Source organism: Solanum stenotomum, chromosome 8, assembly GCF_019186545.1.
Source record: "Solanum stenotomum isolate F172 chromosome 8, ASM1918654v1, whole genome shotgun sequence".
In the NCBI taxonomy this organism is placed as follows: domain Eukaryota; kingdom Viridiplantae; phylum Streptophyta; class Magnoliopsida; order Solanales; family Solanaceae; genus Solanum; species Solanum stenotomum.
Genome location: NC_064289.1, coordinates 13062542 through 13082032, shown reverse-complemented (window position 1 = coordinate 13082032; position 19491 = coordinate 13062542). Strand labels below are relative to the sequence as shown.

General features: G+C 35.2%; 3 protein-coding genes across 6 annotated transcripts; 2 read left to right on the top strand and 1 right to left on the bottom strand.

Annotated features, from left to right (window-relative positions):
- Nucleotides 1-2869: 2869 nt before the first annotated feature.
- On the bottom strand, nt 2870-3244 carry LOC125873499 (non-specific lipid-transfer protein Lac s 1-like). The gene has a single exon (XM_049554427.1). The coding sequence runs from the start codon at nt 3242-3244 to the stop codon at nt 2870-2872; it is 375 nt and encodes a 124-aa protein (XP_049410384.1).
- A 1186-nt stretch (nt 3245-4430) lies between these two features.
- On the top strand, nt 4431-6694 carry LOC125873100 (60S ribosomal protein L18a). The gene is made up of 4 exons (XM_049553975.1): nt 4431-4551; nt 4634-4749; nt 4996-5059; nt 6266-6694. Exons 1-4 carry the CDS (start codon nt 4537-4539, stop codon nt 6605-6607), a joined length of 537 nt encoding a protein of 178 aa, XP_049409932.1. The 5' UTR covers nt 4431-4536; the 3' UTR covers nt 6608-6694.
- A 982-nt stretch (nt 6695-7676) lies between these two features.
- On the top strand, nt 7677-18196 carry LOC125873093 (uridine/cytidine kinase UKL1, chloroplastic). Of its 4 annotated transcripts, none has more exons than XM_049553964.1 (14): nt 7677-8102; nt 8505-8596; nt 9190-9259; nt 9418-9536; nt 10237-10333; nt 11725-11804; nt 12204-12398; nt 12772-12855; nt 12955-13015; nt 15439-15499; nt 16771-16864; nt 16945-17017; nt 17642-17724; nt 17806-18196. In XM_049553964.1, the coding sequence occupies exons 1-14, from the start codon at nt 7901-7903 to the stop codon at nt 17950-17952; spliced, it is 1458 nt and encodes a 485-aa protein (XP_049409921.1). In that variant the 5' UTR covers nt 7677-7900; the 3' UTR covers nt 17953-18196. The 4 variants fall into 4 exon arrangements, with proteins under 4 accessions (XP_049409921.1, XP_049409920.1, XP_049409922.1 ...); XM_049553963.1 differs by lacking the exon at nt 17642-17724 and adding an exon at nt 17363-17445; XM_049553965.1 differs by lacking the exon at nt 15439-15499 and adding an exon at nt 14377-14437.
- The last annotated feature ends 1295 nt before the right edge of the window (nt 18197-19491 follow it).

The following is a 19491-nucleotide window of genomic DNA, read 5'->3' as shown; positions in this document are numbered from 1 at the left end:
AGACCTGTACATTTAATTTCTGAATAACTTGTTGAATATCTTCCACTTTCTCAATTACCTCCCACGGTATTCTCCAGCATCCTTTTATCATATTTTTTAAGGCTAGAGAATCTGTTTCCAGTCGAACTTGACTAAAGCGATTTTCCAAGCAATAATGTAGAGCTTTCCAAACTGCCATTACCTCAGCTTCCATGTTGGTGGCCTCGCCTATATTGTGTGCTTCCGCATATATAAGGTCGCCATTTCCATCCCTTAGACAAAACCCATAAGAACTTTTCCCCGAATTCCCTTTGCTGGCTCCATCAGTATTACATTTAACCCAACCGTCACTTGGTGGCTTCCAACTGACTAAATGATAGTGTAAAGTGTTGGCATTCGCCTACACGTTTATCAACTATTTAACTTTAAATATTGTATTAGTTACTATCAGCTCATATATTAATACACAAGTAATCAAGAACTCAATCAATAGTTTCATTAACAAAAAATTATTTTGTTAATATATGATGGAGAACGTTTCGCACACGTATTAATTATTGTCTTTTGAGTACGTTTAAATATGGACTAAACTTACGTCTTATTACTCACGTAAATAGCTAACTTATTCCATTTTGAATAGTTTAAAGTCTGAATTTTGAACTGTCTATAGCTAACTTATTCCATTTTGAATAGTTCATTAAATAATTGGTAGCTAGGTTGTATATTAGAACTTATAATTGGAAAACTTTCGCAAATAGCCACTATAATAAACTTAATTATGCTCCATAGCTATAATTTGCATATTTATGGGTTGTAGCGAGAGTTTAAGTTGTCTCGTTTGTATAATTCGCATAAGGTTTGTATAATTTACGAATACATTTGAATAATTCAGTTATTTTTGTATAAACTCGAAATAACGAATTTATACAATTACTAACATCAGAAGTGTAAACAGTTATACAAATTCCGAATTATACAAAAGTTATACAAATTATATTATACAAATTTTGAATTATACAAACTTGCGTATTATACGAAACTAAAAGGCCGAACCGCGTAATTATAGCTAAAAATAGGTCGCGAATTGTAATTAAGGCAAACTATAATTGTGTTAACTAATTAACTAGTATATGTTGGATCCGACTCCTCTCCATTTCCATTGTCTCCATTTTCCTCAAGTTCTAGCCTTGATTAATGACATATGGCATAAGTTAGATTTAATGGCTAAGATTCAATTAATTAGAATATATCCCTAACCATGATTTAGATAATAAATATATGATTATATCAATTAAAAATAATCCTATTATTTCTCCCCTTTTCTCCTAATTATTCCCTTCAAGTCTGATTGTTTATCTCTTTTCTCCATATATGTTTACGTGTAATTTTCCCCATTTTATATTTAATTAGATGGAGTTTAAACATATAAAAGTTCTTATCGAAATATAAAACCATATTGGAATTAAATTACGGAACATACTAATTTGAGGCCATCTTCTCAAGTAGTATACCTTAATTTATATATACATTAAACCCAAACACGAAAAATAATTATTTTTGTAGCTCTTTTTTCATTTTATATCTTTTCTTTTTCTTCACTTCACCTTTGAGCAATCAACATTTGGGCTAATCTCGAAAGGAACACTTGCTCCACATTGTCCGGGGATACTAGCAGCGCGACTAAGTTCTTCGTCCGTGGCATGCGATGCAAGACTCTTTACACACGAGCACGCGCTCTGACGGTCTGCAATAGTGTAGTAGCGATAAGAGATTCAAGTCCGTTACAACAATCGATCGGAACACTTCCACCAAACAACACATAGTTAAGACATGGTTTAACGCCATTATAGCATTTGTAGTTTGAGTAATGTGAAGTAACTATGTATGTGGAGTACTATTATATATTTATATAACTGCTGAAGGCTGTTTAATTATTCTTCGGATTAGCCTCACTTAGGAGTTTATAGTATACAAAATGATGATTACAATGAGAATATAAAATTAGGGAAATTTTCATATTTTATTTTCATTTATGTAAATTTCTTCAAATTAAAATATTTGATATACAATTGACGGTGTATTAATAAACAATATGATGTAGGACAATTGACTCTAGTTTACATCGGGTAGTTTTTAATTCTCTAGGTGATTCTTTGTTATCTCTTTTAAGTAGTAGTTTTTCTTGTTCTAGCTAGCTAGCTATGCTATTTATTACTAATATATATTTGATTGTGTTAGGAGATACTATATTAATACATTAAGAATATTGATTGCCTAGACGAAGATCTACATTTCACTATCTAAATTTGATTATATTTCATTTGATTTAGGATCACCTAGATGTTTTCACTTATATTTAGGAGGCTTGTGTTTGCTTTCGTTGATCATATTAGTTCATTACATAGTAATTGGTCATAGGAAATATCACCACCATGTACAATTTTCTTTAATGCAAAGACAATTTATGTAATGAGGTCTGAATATATATGATCCAGTATTTTTAAGTATTATGATAGCTAGTGCTTGATCTTATAGCTTCCGCTCCTCAAGTGGTATGATGTAGACGATTCTAATTTAGCTTTGAATATTAGTTAAATTGACTCTCATGAAGTGAAACATGACAACTATTTTGGAACGGAAGGAGTAATAGAATAAATCATGCGCATCTTGGCTTAGCTTTTAAGTTTAGTTTAATGCTATTTATAATGGATAATAAAAGTTTGGTTCTTTTAATGTGACCAAAAGATTTTATTTTAATCACGATAAAAGTACAAACAGTACTAGACTTATTAGGCATATACCTCTACATACCATTGAAACTATAGCATCTTAATAACAACTTTATTTTCAACAAACCATGTTATTACATAGAGAACTAGCAACATATATATTATTTGACCTTTGAGCAGTCCACATCTGGGCTAATCTTGAACGGAACACGGGCGTGACATCGTCGGGACAGACCGGCTGCGCGGGCGAGTTCTTCAGGGGTTGCACTATAAGCAACACCCTTGATGCATGAGCAAAAGCTCTTGCGATTAGGGATGGTTTTGGCGGTAGAAATAAGAGATTTAAGTCCACTGCAACATTCTGGTGGCACAGGTCTACCACCAAGTACGATATAAGTGGCACATCCCTCGAGGCTGCTAAACACCGTGCTACACGATAGTAATGCCTCCGCTGGAAGTGCCACTGCCAGAACCGTGCAAATGAGGAGCAAATTAAGTGATTTTTTAGGACTTAACAAATTGGAATAACTAGCCATTGCCTTAATTGGAAGTATTCTTGTTGAGGAAAGCTTAGTGAAGATTTTAAATACATGCCCAAATTTTATTGTTTGACTTGGCATCGATTGCTAGCTGGATTTTCTTGTATAGGTTATTTTTCTTGTTTTGTTGTTAACTTCGAATAATCCATGTTTTTATCACTAATATTAGTATATACATATAGGATACGTAAATGTGACTAATTATGGACATATTTTGCTTTTTCATATAAAGAAAATTAAGAGTCACAAGATTGTGACTAGAAAAGAAAGGAGTGTTCCAAAGAATAATTACATTTCTTCGTCTCAAATTAGGGTCATGAATGCTAAATTGCTTAACTATTCTACTTGTACGAAATACTTTATTATGATGTTGCAAAATAATAATAATCGATTGACGTGAGAGGTCAATTCTTGATTATGCACCCCTACTAAGAAAATTCACAATATGATATTATATTTAATGTTAAATTGACTCTTATTTTTGTTCAATCAACAACATATTAGAAGTTTTATGATTATTGAGAAAATATGTTCAACAAACCGTAAAAATTGAAGCGGTGGTTCCACTTTTTCTCGACTAAGTAAATAAGAGCTCTATAGGTCACTAGCTACGTCGTCAATCCATCTACCAATTGGTGCCCCTTTGTTAAATTCATTATTAGTTTTGTTATCCTTAAGATCAAATATATAATTTTTAGTAGTAGTAAATAACAAGGCAAACAAGGACACATATACACACCTCGAGTGTGTCCCAATTGATCAAGACAACATAAGTTCTGGTGAACAAAACTACATTTTTCGCACTTCTTTTTTTTAAAAAAAATCATGATGTTTGGATCAATTTGTGTGCATCTCAACTAATTTCACAAAATATTTGTCGTCTTCCATAATAACAATTATCTGATCCGTTGAAATTCAAATCTAAAATCTCATAATTTTCCACCTACTTCATTAACCACTATACTAGGTTATTTCCTTGGTGTACATTTTTTAAATTTAAAAAAGAGAACAAGAAATATATGTTAAATCATAAATGGTACAATGTGTCCAATTAAAAGGGAAAACATAAATAACGGTACTGTTTACTGGGCTTCTGCTTTTATAACTGTAATATTGGGCCAGATTCTATTCAAATTGCATAAAGTTTGGGCTGGCCCATTTTCTAGCCCAGATCACGATGGTTTTCTCTAAATTTCCAAACAAAAACCCTAATCCTTCATTCACCATCGCCACAGACGGACACAGAGCTGCTTGAGAGGGAGAGAGAGAGAGAGAGGACGGCACTGAAAATGGTGACCTTCAAAGTAAGGTCTTACACTTGTTTTTCTTCTCCCATTTCTTACGGTTCAGTTGTTAATACCAGCTTTGTTTCTGTTCTGTTTCCAGTTTCATCAGTACCAGGTGGTGGGTAGAGCTCTTCCATCAGAGACCGATGAACACCCAAAGATCTATCGCATGAAACTTTGGGCTACCAATGAGGTCCGTGCGAAATCCAAGTTCTGGTGAGTACCTGTCTACTCAACTAATCATTTTTGGCGATGATCGCATTCTTAGTATTAATGTATAATCGCCGAAGTAGCTAGTGCATATGCGAAATTATTATGGTTACGTATATTTTTGAAGAAATTTCAATTATATGTTGAGTTTAAGCTGAATGCATTAGGTGCCAGAAGCATATTATTAGATAGTTGAATGTGTATTGAGAAGTGATTGTACTGAATGGATGTTGGTTGATTTACTGGAAAAAGGTACTTTTTGAGGAAGCTGAAGAAGGTTAAGAAGAGCAACGGGCAGATGCTTGCTATTAATGAGGTATGGTGCATATATTTACACTTTTGTGATGTGTCTATGGATGAATTAATATGATTTTCAATTTATTTCGGGTATGTACTTGTATATTTGGTTTTTCATGTCAAAGCTAGTTTGTTGAGGCGTAATGAACAATCAACTGTGTCTCAACACTGGATTAGTTGGATTTATCAGGATCCATCATGTTAATATTAGTTTTACACTAATTTATTTGGGCTGGGGTCTGTTTATGCTTTGAAAAGATTACATTGGCAAGCTGTTGTTTTTCAGTACCTCAAATTGATTTTGCGCCATGCATCTATTGCCTTCTTGTCTTCTTTCTTTTTACATCTTTTTAGTCTGTTAAGTAGTAAAACAAGAACTATCTTATGGGATTGCTGTATCTGATGTCCTAGAGGTGAAATGTAGACAGTCGACCTTCCAATTAGAGTGTAGAGGACACTTTGGTTAGGACCTTATGAAAACAGTTCTCCTTGTACGACATGATATTGCAGGTATAAAAAACATGTTTGGAAAGCTTAGTGTTATTAATTTTGAGTTACTATTTTTCCCATATTGATTACATATGAGCCAGTTTGAGGGGATTGCTGGCTTTCTGTTCTGCTTGCTAGTTTTCTATAATAGCAGTGTCCAAGCCACCCTTCCTGTCTTATTCATGTTTCAAAGTGTTTTATTAGGAGCCACATCCAGTGATTCCTGCTATTACAAGTTACAACAACAGTTGCTTTTTTGTTGAATTGCTCTGCCTAGTTTCCATTTGCAAGTTTTTAGTTTTAGAGGGACGCTTTGGTTTTGAGTTTGTTCAGTTGCTTTCAGTACAATTTTGCTGATGATGCTTGGTGCTCTTAAATCTAGAACATAGTATATATTGTTGCTATTTGTTAGTAATATATATATATATATATATATATATACACACACACACACACATACTATTCCTATTTTGCATGACAAAAAGAGTATTTTATGGTGATAATACTCATCTCATACATTATATATATATTGGAGATGAGGGGTCAGTTTCTGTGACAAGTTCAATGATGGAAGCATTTAGGGAGAAAGTTTGGAAATGTGTGTTTATTGATAAGTTGGGGGGAGACTGGAGCAATTTGGCCAAACACCCTGTTGAGGGACTTTTTGAACTTTACTTTTAAAGTGGTGTATGACTTTTTTGTATGATTGACTGAAATATTATGTTTGTCTCTGTAGATCTTTGAGAAGTACCCTACTAAGATCAAGAACTACGGCATTTGGTTGCGTTATCAGAGTCGCACTGGGTACCACAACATGTACAAGGAGTACCGTGATACCACATTGAATGGAGCTGTAGAACAGATGTACACAGAGATGGCTTCACGTCACAGGGTCCGCCATCACTGCATCCAGATCATTAAGACGGCCACTATTCCAGCTAAACTGTGCAAGAGGGAGAGCACCAAGCAGTTCCATGACTCCAAAATCAAGTTCCCCTTGGTGTTCAAGAAAGTCAGACCACCTACTAGGAAACTCAAGACTACATACAAGGCTACAAAACCCAACTTGTTCATGTAACATGTTAGGTCATAAGTTTATTGAGAAGCAACTTAGAATTCATGCAAATTTTGTTGCACTAGTTTGCCAGTTTGGCATTAATGGAAAACCTTTATGTCCCTTTTTCCTTATAACTCTAGGTATCAGACAGTCAAAGTTTCTCCTTTCTGAGTTTTAAATTTGTTTGCTTTAACAGTTCCAGTTCGAGTGTTATGTGTTCTCTCATGGTTGGTTGGTCGGTCGGTCAATTTGTTGGGATTTTGTTATTGTTTTGTGATATCACTACTATAATACAATTGGTGTCAACTTGATGCTTAGAGTTGGCTTGCATGATACCTGTTTCCTGATCAACAGATGGTATTGGGTAAAGGAGCTAATGAGACCATTTGCTCAGATGAACGGAGAGAATGTATGGTGAAATGAAGCATTCTTTCTGTATAGTTGTGTCATATTAGGCATCTTTTCCTGCTTTCTTACAATGATTTTACTGTTGATGCAGAATATAGATAAAGTGTTGTCAATTTTCAGCTTTACTGATATACTTTGCTGCACTTTGATTTCCTCTGGCCCCTTGTGCTTGTGTTAGTTTTATCTTTTAGGTATTGATATTCAAGCAGTGCCATGGCACAATACCGTCCCCATGAGGAATGCTTATATTTATATACGTGTTTAAGTTGTTCATTTCTTTTTCAAATTTATTAAAAATCTCTTGGCTCCGCCTCTGCCCAGAACAATGAAGCAGTTAAAGTTGTGTTGCTATGGTGTGGACAACACTGAAATACCATTTTTAGCACCTTTTCTGGAGTTGTTCTCAAATTACATTACAACTATATGAAATTTTACAAGTGAGATCTTGGAATTTGGTGTGTATAACATTAGACAGGATGGTATGTACGCAGCATTAGATATAGGTATTTTCAGAGCCTCTACTAATTCAAAACAAAAAGAATATATCAAATAAAATCACATTATAAGTGAGGGACATATTATATTACTTAGATGAGATCCCTTACACCAAATGCTATTTTATTGGCTAATTTGCTTGTTTTTTGAATAACCAATTCTCAAGATTTTTTTCTATTTTTATTTTCATTTTACCATTTTTACTCCTATCAACCAAGGTACAATTAGTCCACTAGGTTAATGAAATGGATTTCGAAGAACATATTCTGAAAAAGAAATATATTAGTGTAGTACTTAGTAGGTAGCTAAGTTTGTTTCTGATATACTAAATATTCTCACCATTGACTATTTACCTAATTGTTTTCTTGCCTTCCCTTTTAAAGCAGTCAAGAAAAATATAAAAAAGCAATTATGTCGCCAGTGCCGGAGGAAACAACGGCGATAGATTACGTGATGGAAGCAGCTTCTGGTGCACACTTTTCCGGTCTCCGATTTGATGGACTTCTCACTTCTTCTTCATCTTCTCCCCGTGCTTCTCCTACTCCTACCCCCACTCACTTCTCCACCCCTACCCCTCTTGATTCCACTGCTCCTAAACAGCCTTTCGTCATCGGTAATTCCTCCAATTTTCTATTACTTCTCCTACTTGTTCGAGTGAATCAAATACGTATTTATTTTAGACTAAATTGTGGTTGCCTATATAAATTTTCAGTATCTGTTTTGCTTTATTTGTACGCCTACTTCGTTTCGAAATTTTGATCGGTTATGTGAAGCCGTTGATTGACTGATTTGATTGCAATGTGGCAATTAGTTTAAGATTTCTGTGTACAATTTACCTACTTATAATTGCCCAGAATAAAGGAGAATAGATATTGAAGTATTAAACCCCTTCCTCCAAATATATATATATTGCACTCTTTAGGGTTTAGCTGTTGTTTTTACTTTTTGGATTTCTTCATGGAGATTCTACTATAATGATTTAGGCCTTATAGTTGTTCTATTATTTTATGAACAGGGGTTTCTGGAGGAACAGCGTCGGGTAAGACTACTGTGTGTGACATGATCATCCAACAACTTCATGATCATCGTGTTGTGCTGATTAATCAGGTATGTCTCAGGTTCTTGTCCTTGCTTTCTTAATGATTGGGGTCAAAGCCACACAAAATATATCTGTGACTTGATTTACCAAGTTATAATAAATATAAATAAATAAAAGAGAAGAAAACAAGAATGCATTCCTCCTAAGTTGGATGGCATTATGCCATTAATGTTGGTATGCTTGAGTATGATACTACATTTTCCAATGGCTACAAGATAATGGGTATGGGTACCATTGTCTAGTTAGTTTATTTAGCTGGCACTTTTTTGCCAATGTAAACAGTGTGGATAACCTTTTGGATTTTGTTAGTTCCCTATCTCTTTACAGTAGAGTAGTAGGGTTCCCTATTGACTGTTTCACAAGTTTTTGCCAAGCTAGCTCCATATTTTTCTGTTTGGAGCAGCTTTCTTGCACACTGTGCTTTTGTAACTTTGCATTTTCTTGATGATTTCTAATATCAGTAATTACTTTATCAAAATAAAAATAAAAATAATGGGTATGGGTACCACATTAGTATGCATGTTGATCATCTTCATCCGGGAAGATATGTGGAGAAGTTCGAAACATTTAATTTAATAACATAATTTTGATGATAATGCAGGACTCATTCTACCGTGGTTTGACGCTCGAAGAAATGAAACATGTCCATGAATATAATTTTGATCACCCAGGTAATGCATAGATGTAATTGTTTAACTGGTGAAGATCTGGAAATTAGGGCTCCTGTTCTTTTCATGGCTTGATTTAGTTTTCAGTTAAGCAACCTCTGGTGCTATTATGTGCAGGAGCATGAGTTCTAACTCCCAATTAATATATGATTTACTTTCAGATGCCTTTGACACTGAGCAGCTCTTAGAGTGCGTTGAAAAGTTAAAATCTGGGATGTCGGTCCAAGTTCCAATTTATGACTTTAAAACCCATCAAAGATGTTCAGATAGCTTTCGCCAGGTATGTATTTGTACCATGTTACTGTAGCATTTTTCTGTGTCCCTCCTTTTCTCTTTTTTCATGAGAACATTTCACACTATGCTCCTCATTTAAGGTCATTGGACAGCATTAGTTGTTTCAAGTTTGAGTTTGTCGACTAACATGTTTTTGGCATTGCTGATTTTACTTGACTCTCGGTTCTTCTTGCTACAAAGGATCAAGTAAGACCTTTTAGCTTATTGCCTTTTTTTTTTTTGATAACCGAGAAATCCGTCCTTGACCCGCCCTTTGGACCAATCACAGCCTTCTAAACTCGGTGGATAATGGGCCCGCCCCTCTACCCTTCTCCACTTAAATATCGGGCTTCGCTTTGCGTGGTGTGGGGCTTGAACCTGCGACCTAAGCCACAAATCCTCCACCTTTTGCCACTTGAGCTAGCCTTGGGGGCTTAAGCTTATTGCCTTTTGGCACATCCTTTATAGGAGTAACGAGATTTCCCCAGTCAATTTGTATCAACTTGTGTCTGGACTGCTGCACAGTTGTTCCATTTTACATGACTCACCCATCAATTTTGTTTTTCACGGGTGTATAAGATCTTGCACTTCTGTGTCTCTTAAGAAGAGTCATCATAATGCATACAGCTTGCTAGTTAATTTTCTTTGTGTTTGTTTATTCTTTTCTTTAGCAACTTAACAAATCTCTAGCATGTAAATTCTTCCAGGTGAATGCATCTGATGTTATCATCTTGGAGGGTATTCTTGTTTTCCACGATGCGCGTGTTCGCAATCTGATGAGTATGAAGATCTTTGTTGATACAGGTTCCACTTCTTTAATTAATTTTGGCACTCTGTTACATGATGCCATGCATGTGCATCTCCATCCCAGCTTATCATTCGTCATCCGTGTTTCTGTTGCATCAGATTTCTTTTACTTTGCATGCACGTTCCATCAAGTTTATAAGCTTCATTAGCTTCTAGTTCCAAAAAAGGATTTTAAGTTTTATGCTTTTATGGACAGTGCAATCCAATATGCCAGGCTTATTTTTTTTAACTTATCAATCACTTCTGCAACTCCCCACAAAAATATTCTACATGTCGCTGATTTCTAGATTTCAGAAAAGAAGAAGAGTTGACTAAGTTATTGTCTGAACAGTTAACTTCATCATTTTCAAGCATTGATTGCTTAAATAATCGTTGATAATAGGTTTGACTTTTGGTAGCACCTTATCATGGTTAGACTGAAAGTCAGAATCTCCAGGTTGTGATCTAGCATGATTCCATAATCATTCTGTTTCACCCTGACTAAAATGATATTCGTTTATGTATGATCTACAGTCATATGTGAGGAACAGAATGTTTCACTTGGTAATTAGAAGCAATCATTCGACAACCAAGTTGTGGGAAGCATTACTTCTGCACATCTCCCGTGACATATACACAGTAGAGTACAATTAAACTCCATTATTTATCCAACCCAAGGCAAATATTTATATCAAGTTTCTGTTTCAACTTTAGCTAAAGTCGGACAATATTCAATTCATGTCAAACCATAAACACACAAAAAGTAGTACTCCCTCCGTTTCAAAAAGAATGACCTTATTTCCTTTTTAGTCTGTTTCAAAAAGAATGACCCCTTTCCTTTTTTGGCAACACTTTAACTTCAGCTTTCCACATGACATGTTTAAGGCCGCAAGATTAAAGGGCATTTTGGTACATTTGACATAACTTTAATTTAGAACCACAAGATTAAAAAGTCTTCTTTCTTTTCTTAAACTCCGTTCCAAGTCAAACTAGGACATTCTTTTCTTTTTGAAACGGAGGGAGTAATAAATAAGTAAAAGATATACCTTGAACCTACAGGTTACCAAAGTTGTTTTAGTAATTTAAGGGGAGCTTGTAATAATTTGCTTTAAGGTCCTTTAGTGGTATTATGCTAATTAATTCACATAATGAACTAAAGTAGACTACCAAGATCGTGTTAAACTTTTCCTTCTGGAGTCTCTTTAGCTTAGAAGTTCTTACTGTTCTAGAAGGGAGTGTTTTCATTTGAAGAGTTGTTAACATTTTAGCCTTTTTGAGTATTCTTTAGTTTTACCCCATTGAAACTATCTTGATGCTTCTCTCTTATTGGAAGTTCTGTCCTTACATTGTGAGAGATGACTTTTCTTAGTCATGAATGCGCTTTACTGGTTATAATTGCTTTATGCTAGATGCTGACGTGAGGCTTGCTCGTAGAATAAGACGTGACACAGTGGAGAGAGGTAGAGACATAAACTCAGTACTTGAACAGGCAAGCTTTCCTTTCTTGAAATATGTTATACTTGGTCTTTAAAGTAATCTAGGTTATTTTCTTTCTTAACTAAACCATAGTTTTTCACCTGTGCGCTAGAAGTTATTTAAATTTGGAAGGGAAAAAGCTAACTGTTATCCTTGTTTTTGAGTTCAAAATTCAAATACTATCTTTATTTTTTGGGTAATATCTTATGCATGGGTATTTGCTAAGAATTTCAACTCTCCTTAACATGAGATTTTTTCTCTTTTTTCAGCTATTTGGTAGTTATTCAAGATTGACGTGTTCTTCTTAAAAGTTTAAACTCATGTGTATATTTAATCCTGTTTATATGGCTTTAAGGTACAGTGTAAGAAAAATGACCCAGAAAATCTTAAATTTTTTCTCTCAATCATGCAGTATGCGAAGTTTGTCAAGCCTGCTTTTGATGATTTTGTTCTTCCTTCAAAGAAGTATGCTGATGTTATCATACCTAGAGGAGGTGATAATCATGTTGCTATTGATTTGATTGTCCAACATATTCGCACAAAGCTTGGTCAGCATGATCTTTGCAAGATATATCCGAATGTGTATGTTATTCAGTCAACTTTTCAGGTATGCTCATCACTCGTTATTATGCTAGTGAACGAGCAATGCTTTTCCATTTTTTAGCTGAATATGGAGATCATTAGAGGCACCTAAATATGCATTAAAGCCCTCGTAGGCTTTCAGCTTCAAGTGCATTAGTTTCCGAAGGTTAGCGTAATTTACCCCTGGGCTTATATCAAAGTCAAGTGGATGTGTCTGGACAAGAAGTCAAGAAAGAAAGGAAGAAGAGAACAATTTTCATTAAAGAAGATTATTCATGTATCTCAAATGAAAAGATGAAGAATTTGCCTAACAATTAGGTTTAATTAGTGGTGAATTTGGTGACTTCTGTATGTTTATCTACTAGTGATAGACAATCTTTTCTTTGTCTCTATTGCAGATTAGAGGTATGCATACATTAATTCGAGATAAAGAGATTTCAAAGCATGACTTTGTTTTTTATTCTGATCGTCTTATTCGTCTGGTAAGTCTCAATTTTAAGCACTTTGGATATAACATGATTTACTAGGCTTAATTTCTCTAGTGAGGACTTAGAAGGGAATCTGGATGAACTTTTTTTCAGGTTGTGGAGCATGGTCTTGGCCATTTGCCCTTCACTGAGAAGCAAATAGTCACTCCAACAGGTATGTTCATAAGATATTCTATATGATCTGAAGGTGATTTACCCTTTCTCTCTTTCATTTTTATCTATCATTTGAGCGGACAAGAATGATCCTGATTGTTACTTCTTAGAACGGATCAAGAATGATCCTGTCTATTACTTACTTTTGAATATACTAGGAATTAATAATTTGGTTATAAGTTGTGGGGTTTATGAAGTGTGAGCACAAATGCTATATAGGTTTGCTAGAGGCATTTGACCACCTTATATCATGATTAGATGTAAATTTTTTATCATCCAAGAAGCCCTATGGTGCTTAAATAAATGTTACTCCCTCTGTCCCAATTTATGTGACACCCTTTGATTGGGCGTGGTGTTTAAGAAAGATAGGGAGACTTCTGAAACTTGTGGTTTAAAACAAGCATCAACATTTGTGTGGTTTAAATCATCTTATTAAGGGATTCTTTTGGTATGAGGATAAGAGATAATAGTTCTGGGAAGCATTTTATCCTGCATTTGGTTAGGGCTATTAGTTAGTCCCAAGATTATTTATACTATAATGATGGGATAAGTTATCCCATAATATATATATGAGATACTAATTCCGTCCTCCATACCGAACGACCCCAAAGGTAAAATGAGAATTTTAAAATTAAATTATTCCTAAATATATTTGTGACAAACTAAAAAGGGAAGTGCCCCACATAAATAGGGACAAAGGGAGTCTCTTATGGAAGAATTAAAAATGTTTTCAATCCATTTCCATCAAAAGAAATGCTTGACTAGATGTTTCCTCATGATTGGTTTGCATGGTCTATCTTGATGATTGAGCTTCATCATCTATTTGATGTGGAGCAAAGAACTGTGTATATATATCCACTTATGAGTACTTTTCCATTCGTAGGAACCATCTATTCATCAGACCTTGTAACCATCTAGAGGATATAAATGAGTTCTGCTCTCAGGGTCATCTTTGCTTTTCCACTCGCCCTTAATTCTACCTATCAATCAACTAAGCTTTTATCCCAAACTAGTTGGGGATTATCTTTGTGTTCATTAGAAATTTTTAGTTTTTTTGATGTTCGTAACAACTAGTACAACATCTACACCTCAATTCCAAGTAAGTTGGGTCGGTTATATGGCCTTCTCTCATATTATTCTCTGTGTGCTACTTGAATCTTCTGTTGAATGTGCTCTTTGATCAGTTGATGCTCATAATCTACTTATCATTTCCCTTTCTCTTCCTTACTTTCTGAATGTTGGGTTGACAAAAACTTCTTGTTATGGCCGTTTATTAGTGATTGTGCTACTTCTCAGTTTTCTATTGCATATGTCTACTGTATATGAAACCAAACTCAATATTTTTGCTTTATTCGGTTACAGGGTCAGTATACACTGGTGTTGATTTTTGCAAAAAGTTGTGTGGAGTATCCATTATTCGAAGGTGAGATTAGATCAGTCATTAACAGGGTTTCTTCACCTTGGGATATATCCTTGTTAAAGATAAGGAAGGAATTGAAATTGCTCTGAGCTAGATCTGTTCTTTTTTTTTTAAAATTCAGTGGATCTCTTCATGTGTAAGCGCAAGTATGACCAATAACTGATTTATTGGGTTTCTGTCCACCAGTGAGAAAAATTAATTCTTCCTCTGTCTAGTCTCCACTTTAGACTTGTGCCAAGCAAAGTGATACTTTTTGTTTTTCTCTGCTTTTCATTTGTTTTTGTTAAGTTAAATCATTTAAGATCTGACCCTCATATAATGAGCCTTCTTCCAAGGGAATTGTACCCCTATATATATGATCCAAGTACGGGAATTCAAATATATGACTGTATCTATCTTTTGTTTTACTTGGCATTTTTTTTAATCACTGTCATAAAGTTGNGTCCTAGCCGTGCACTTGCAGTTCTTGTCTGTGATGCTTATAGCCTTATGTTGTTTACTGCGTTTCACTTCTCGCATTATTTTATTGATGCTTTATACACTGTTTCCCTTTTCATTTTACTTGGATTTGTTGTACTTGAGCTGAGGGTCTTTCGGAAACAGCCTCTCTACCTCAACGAGGTAGTGGCAAGGTCTGCGTACACTCTACCCTCCCCAGACCCCACCTAGTGGGATTTCACTGGGTATGTTGTTGTTGTTGTTGTTGTAACAACTAGTACAACATCTACACCTCAATTCCAAGTAAGTTGGGTCAGTTATATGGCCTTCTCTCATATTATTCTCTGTGTGCTACTTGAATCTTCTGTTGAATGTGCTCTTTGATCAGTTGATGTTCATAATCTACTTATCATTTCCCTTTCTCTTCCTTACTTTCTGAATGTTGGGTTGACAAAAACTTCTTGTTATGGCCGTTTATTAGTGATTGTGCTACTTCTCAGTTTTCTATTGCATATGTCTACTGTATATGAAACCAAACTCAATATTTTTGCTTTATTCGGTTACAGGGTCAGTATACACTGGTGTTGATTTTTGCAAAAAGTTGTGTGGAGTATCCATTATTCGAAGGTGAGATTAGATCAGTCATTAACAGGGTTTCTTCACCTTGGGATATATCCTTGTTAAAGATAAGGAAGGAATTGAAATTGCACTGAGCTAGATCTCTTCTTTTTAAAAAAAATTCAGTGGATCTCTTCATGTGTAAGCGCAAGTATGACCAATAACTGATTTGTTGGGTTTCTGTCCACCAGTGAGAAAAATTAATTCTTCCTCTGTCTAGTCTCCACTTTAGACTTGTGCCAAGCAAAGTGATACTTTTTGTTTTCTCTGCTTTTCATTTGTTTTTGTTGAGTTAAGTTAAATCATTTAAGATCTGACCCTCATATAATGAGCCTTCTTCCAAGGGAATTGTACGCCTATATATATGATCCAAGTACGGGAGTTCAAATATATGACTGTATCTATCTTTTGTTTTACTTGGCATTTTTTTTAATCACTGTCATAAAGTTGTCTCCTCATCAGAAGAAAGACAAGGAGAATTTAGCTTTCGCTTGCTATACTTTCCAAACATGTGTATATACAGAGTCCTATATAAACAATTTGTTCATAATTGAATTTTCTTTTTACTTCCCTGATCCTAAATCGGGTGAGATAATTGTCCATGCAAGGTGTCAAGGCTAGTGCAGAAATTTTATTGTTGTAGAACGGAAACGGGTTTGAAAGTAAACCGTAGATACTAGATAAGTTCACTTGTTGACAAATGTGAGAGTATATGGCCCTTTGAATAGTGATGTATGTGTGTGTGTGTGAAAATTCCAGAAAGGAAATTATGATAATTGACTTGGGAGTTTTGATAGTTGCACATAGGTAAAGATACAGGAAATTAAATTCTTTGAATTGTTCAAGACTTTGTAAAGGATATCCCCTCTTAGTTAAAGTAATGTATGACATTGGGACAGCTTCCGAAAATTTTCTTTTCCTTTTGATTCTATCTTGTCTCCCTAGATTAGCAGTCAAAGAACATATACTAGTGTATTCTCTGGGTTGGACCACTTTTCTAGTCCTTTATCAGAACTCACTGATTTGACCACTGAGAATTTTAAATAAGGGATGTAGAAACAAACTTTACAAAAAAGGGTGTAAAATCACAGCTTCTTACATTTTGGATACTGGGTCATGAGGTGTAATTGATTCTATTAGGGTTTGGAAAATAAATGTGGTGGGATAGTCATGGTTTATTGGTATTTATGTATCCATCAAGCGGTTTGATGTTGTACATTGGGATCTCTACTTTATTCTCAGGACCAACTCATTTGCATAATGTTTATGTGTATTTGCAGTGGTGAAAGCATGGAAAATGCACTTCGTGCTTGCTGTAAGGGTATTAAAATTGGGAAAATTCTGATCCACCGTGATGGTGACAATGGGAAACAGGTATCCGTTTTGTTCTTTTTCCTTTCTGTTTCCACATTGACAGGATACCATGGATAATGTGGTGAATTGTATCTGAGCAGCTTATATATGAAAAGCTTCCAAAAGACATATCGGAGCGGCATGTCCTGCTTCTGGACCCGGTACTTGCTACAGGTAATGTATTCTGGAACCCGTGACGATCTTTTCTTTTGGGAAACCAAATCTCCTACTTGTTGAAAGAGTTGTTCTCTCCGGTAGGCGATCTCAGTTTCTTATATCCAGTGTTTTCTTTGAGACTTGGAAATCCCTCTTCTCTAGCTTTTATTTATTGTGGGAAGATAAATTAAGGGGAAAGAGGATGTTAGTTACGTGGATCAGACTCCGGAGACTAAAACATAGTAACAGTAACAGTGCAGTTGAGTTCTTTTACCCGGTCTGGGGATGAAATGTCGTTTTCTTGACTTACTCTTGTAGATAAAAAAAAATAGAATTTGATCATATATGCTTTTTCCTGTGAAGGTAATTCTGCTAACCAGGCAATTGAACTGCTCATACAGAAAGGAGTTCCAGAATCCCACATTATTTTCCTAAACCTCATCTCTGTGAGTTGCTGCCTCTTTGTATGTCAGAGATATTTGCACTGCATTTCACCAAGTATTAACTTCTGCTATCTTTTCCTGTAGGCACCTGAAGGAATACATTGTGTTTGCAAACGATTCCCGGCTTTAAAAATTGTCACGTCAGAGATTGATCANAAAAAAAAATAGAATTTGATCATATATGCTTTTTCCTGTGAAGGTAATTCTGCTAACCAGGCAATTGAACTGCTCATACAGAAAGGAGTTCCAGAATCCCACATTATTTTCCTAAACCTCATCTCTGTGAGTTGCTGCCTCTTTGTATGTCAGAGATATTTGCACTGCATTTCACCATGTATTGACTTCTGCTCTCTTTTCCTGTAGGCACCTGAAGGAATACATTGTGTTTGCAAACGATTCCCTTCTTTAAAAATTGTCACGTCAGAGATTGATCAGAGCTTAAATGAAGAGTACCGTGTGATTCCAGGTTTGGGAGAGTTTGGTGATCGGTACTTTGGCACTGATGACTGATAACTACACATTCTGCAAAGAGTCTCAGTATTGATGTGCTCTTAAATAGGAACTTTAGAACCCTCCAATTGAGGAGATCTGTGATCTCTCTTCTTCTGGTTTATCAACTATTTCAGCACACGTATAGAGAACACTGATACTGGAAAGTCGGTCGATGTAAAATCTAAACGACCTCTTGCTATATTGAAGCATATTGCTTAATCTGAAACATGCATCTCTCTTTGAAGTGTTAATCAGTTATTTTCGTTGCTCTGTTGGTTGAGATTGCTGTTAATTTGGACTCTTTTGAGCCCCGTGTGTGTGTGTCCTCTGCACTTTTGAAACTGCTAGCCTTTTAAGTAAAGTACCTTCACTTTTGCTAGACTGAACAGGCAGACGTGTTAAAGGTGCTAATAGACTAAGAAGTGAATAGAAATATTTGTGTAATGCTTGTATGAGAGGTTTTCGTATCTGCATAATCTTGGTGGTAGTGTTATTCGATATCTCTGCTAGTAGATAATAGCAAGTGCACCGTAGAATAATTGAGGTGCATGCTAGTTGGTGACGATGTTATGAATTCTTTTTGTGGTTTTATAGTTGAGAGAGTTTGAATAATTACACAGCCTATAATTTAAGTGGTACAAATAGGATCTTTCATATAATAGGAGTGAATATTATGATATTCTGTACAACAATGTGATTTACTATTACATATCTATCATCAAAACATAAGAATGCAAGGTATACACAATACAAACAATTTCTGCAGTAAAATATATCAAGTTGGGTCGTTCGCACAATATATCAAGTTGGGTCATTCGCACAATATATCCCTAATTCCCTATTTTGCGTGGGTGGGTGGGTGGGTGTATAATTTTTGTTTTTTAAAAATATATGGTTTTTAGATTTTACTCATCAATATTTTAAGTAACAAATAATAATAATAATATATTTAGGGTAATCTAACAAAGTGGAGTGTGGAAAGAGTAGAGCATACCCATAATTTATCCCTACTTTAGACCATCAGCTTAAGAAAAAATAGTTCAAACAAGTTTAAAAAAGAAATTACTAATAGATGTATTAGAAAACAACAAATAGTAACAAACATAAACTACAACAGAATAATACTATAACTGACGTACAAGGAACAACAAATAGTAACATGAATTGAAGGGCAAGAAACTACAACAACAATACTAATATGAATCGAATATCGATTACAACACACTGTTACCTATGTACTAACCTTCTATCCTAATCAATGTCATCCACACCCTCTTATTTTTTGTTATGTTTTTGGCACTTGAAATCGTGTCATGTCCTATTTAATCATCTCCCCAATACTTTCTCAGTCTACCTCTACCTCTCCTGAAATCATCCATAACCAGTGGCGGATCTATGAAGGGCTGTGGGGGTGACATGCCACCCCCGAATTTCGACGGAAACTCTATATATAAATATAAAGCGTGCCCACCACAGACCAAAATTGGCTTGTGGTGCCACGGTAGGAGGACAACTTTAGAAGGTTGATGTTGCGGGTTCGAATCCCATTTGGCACCC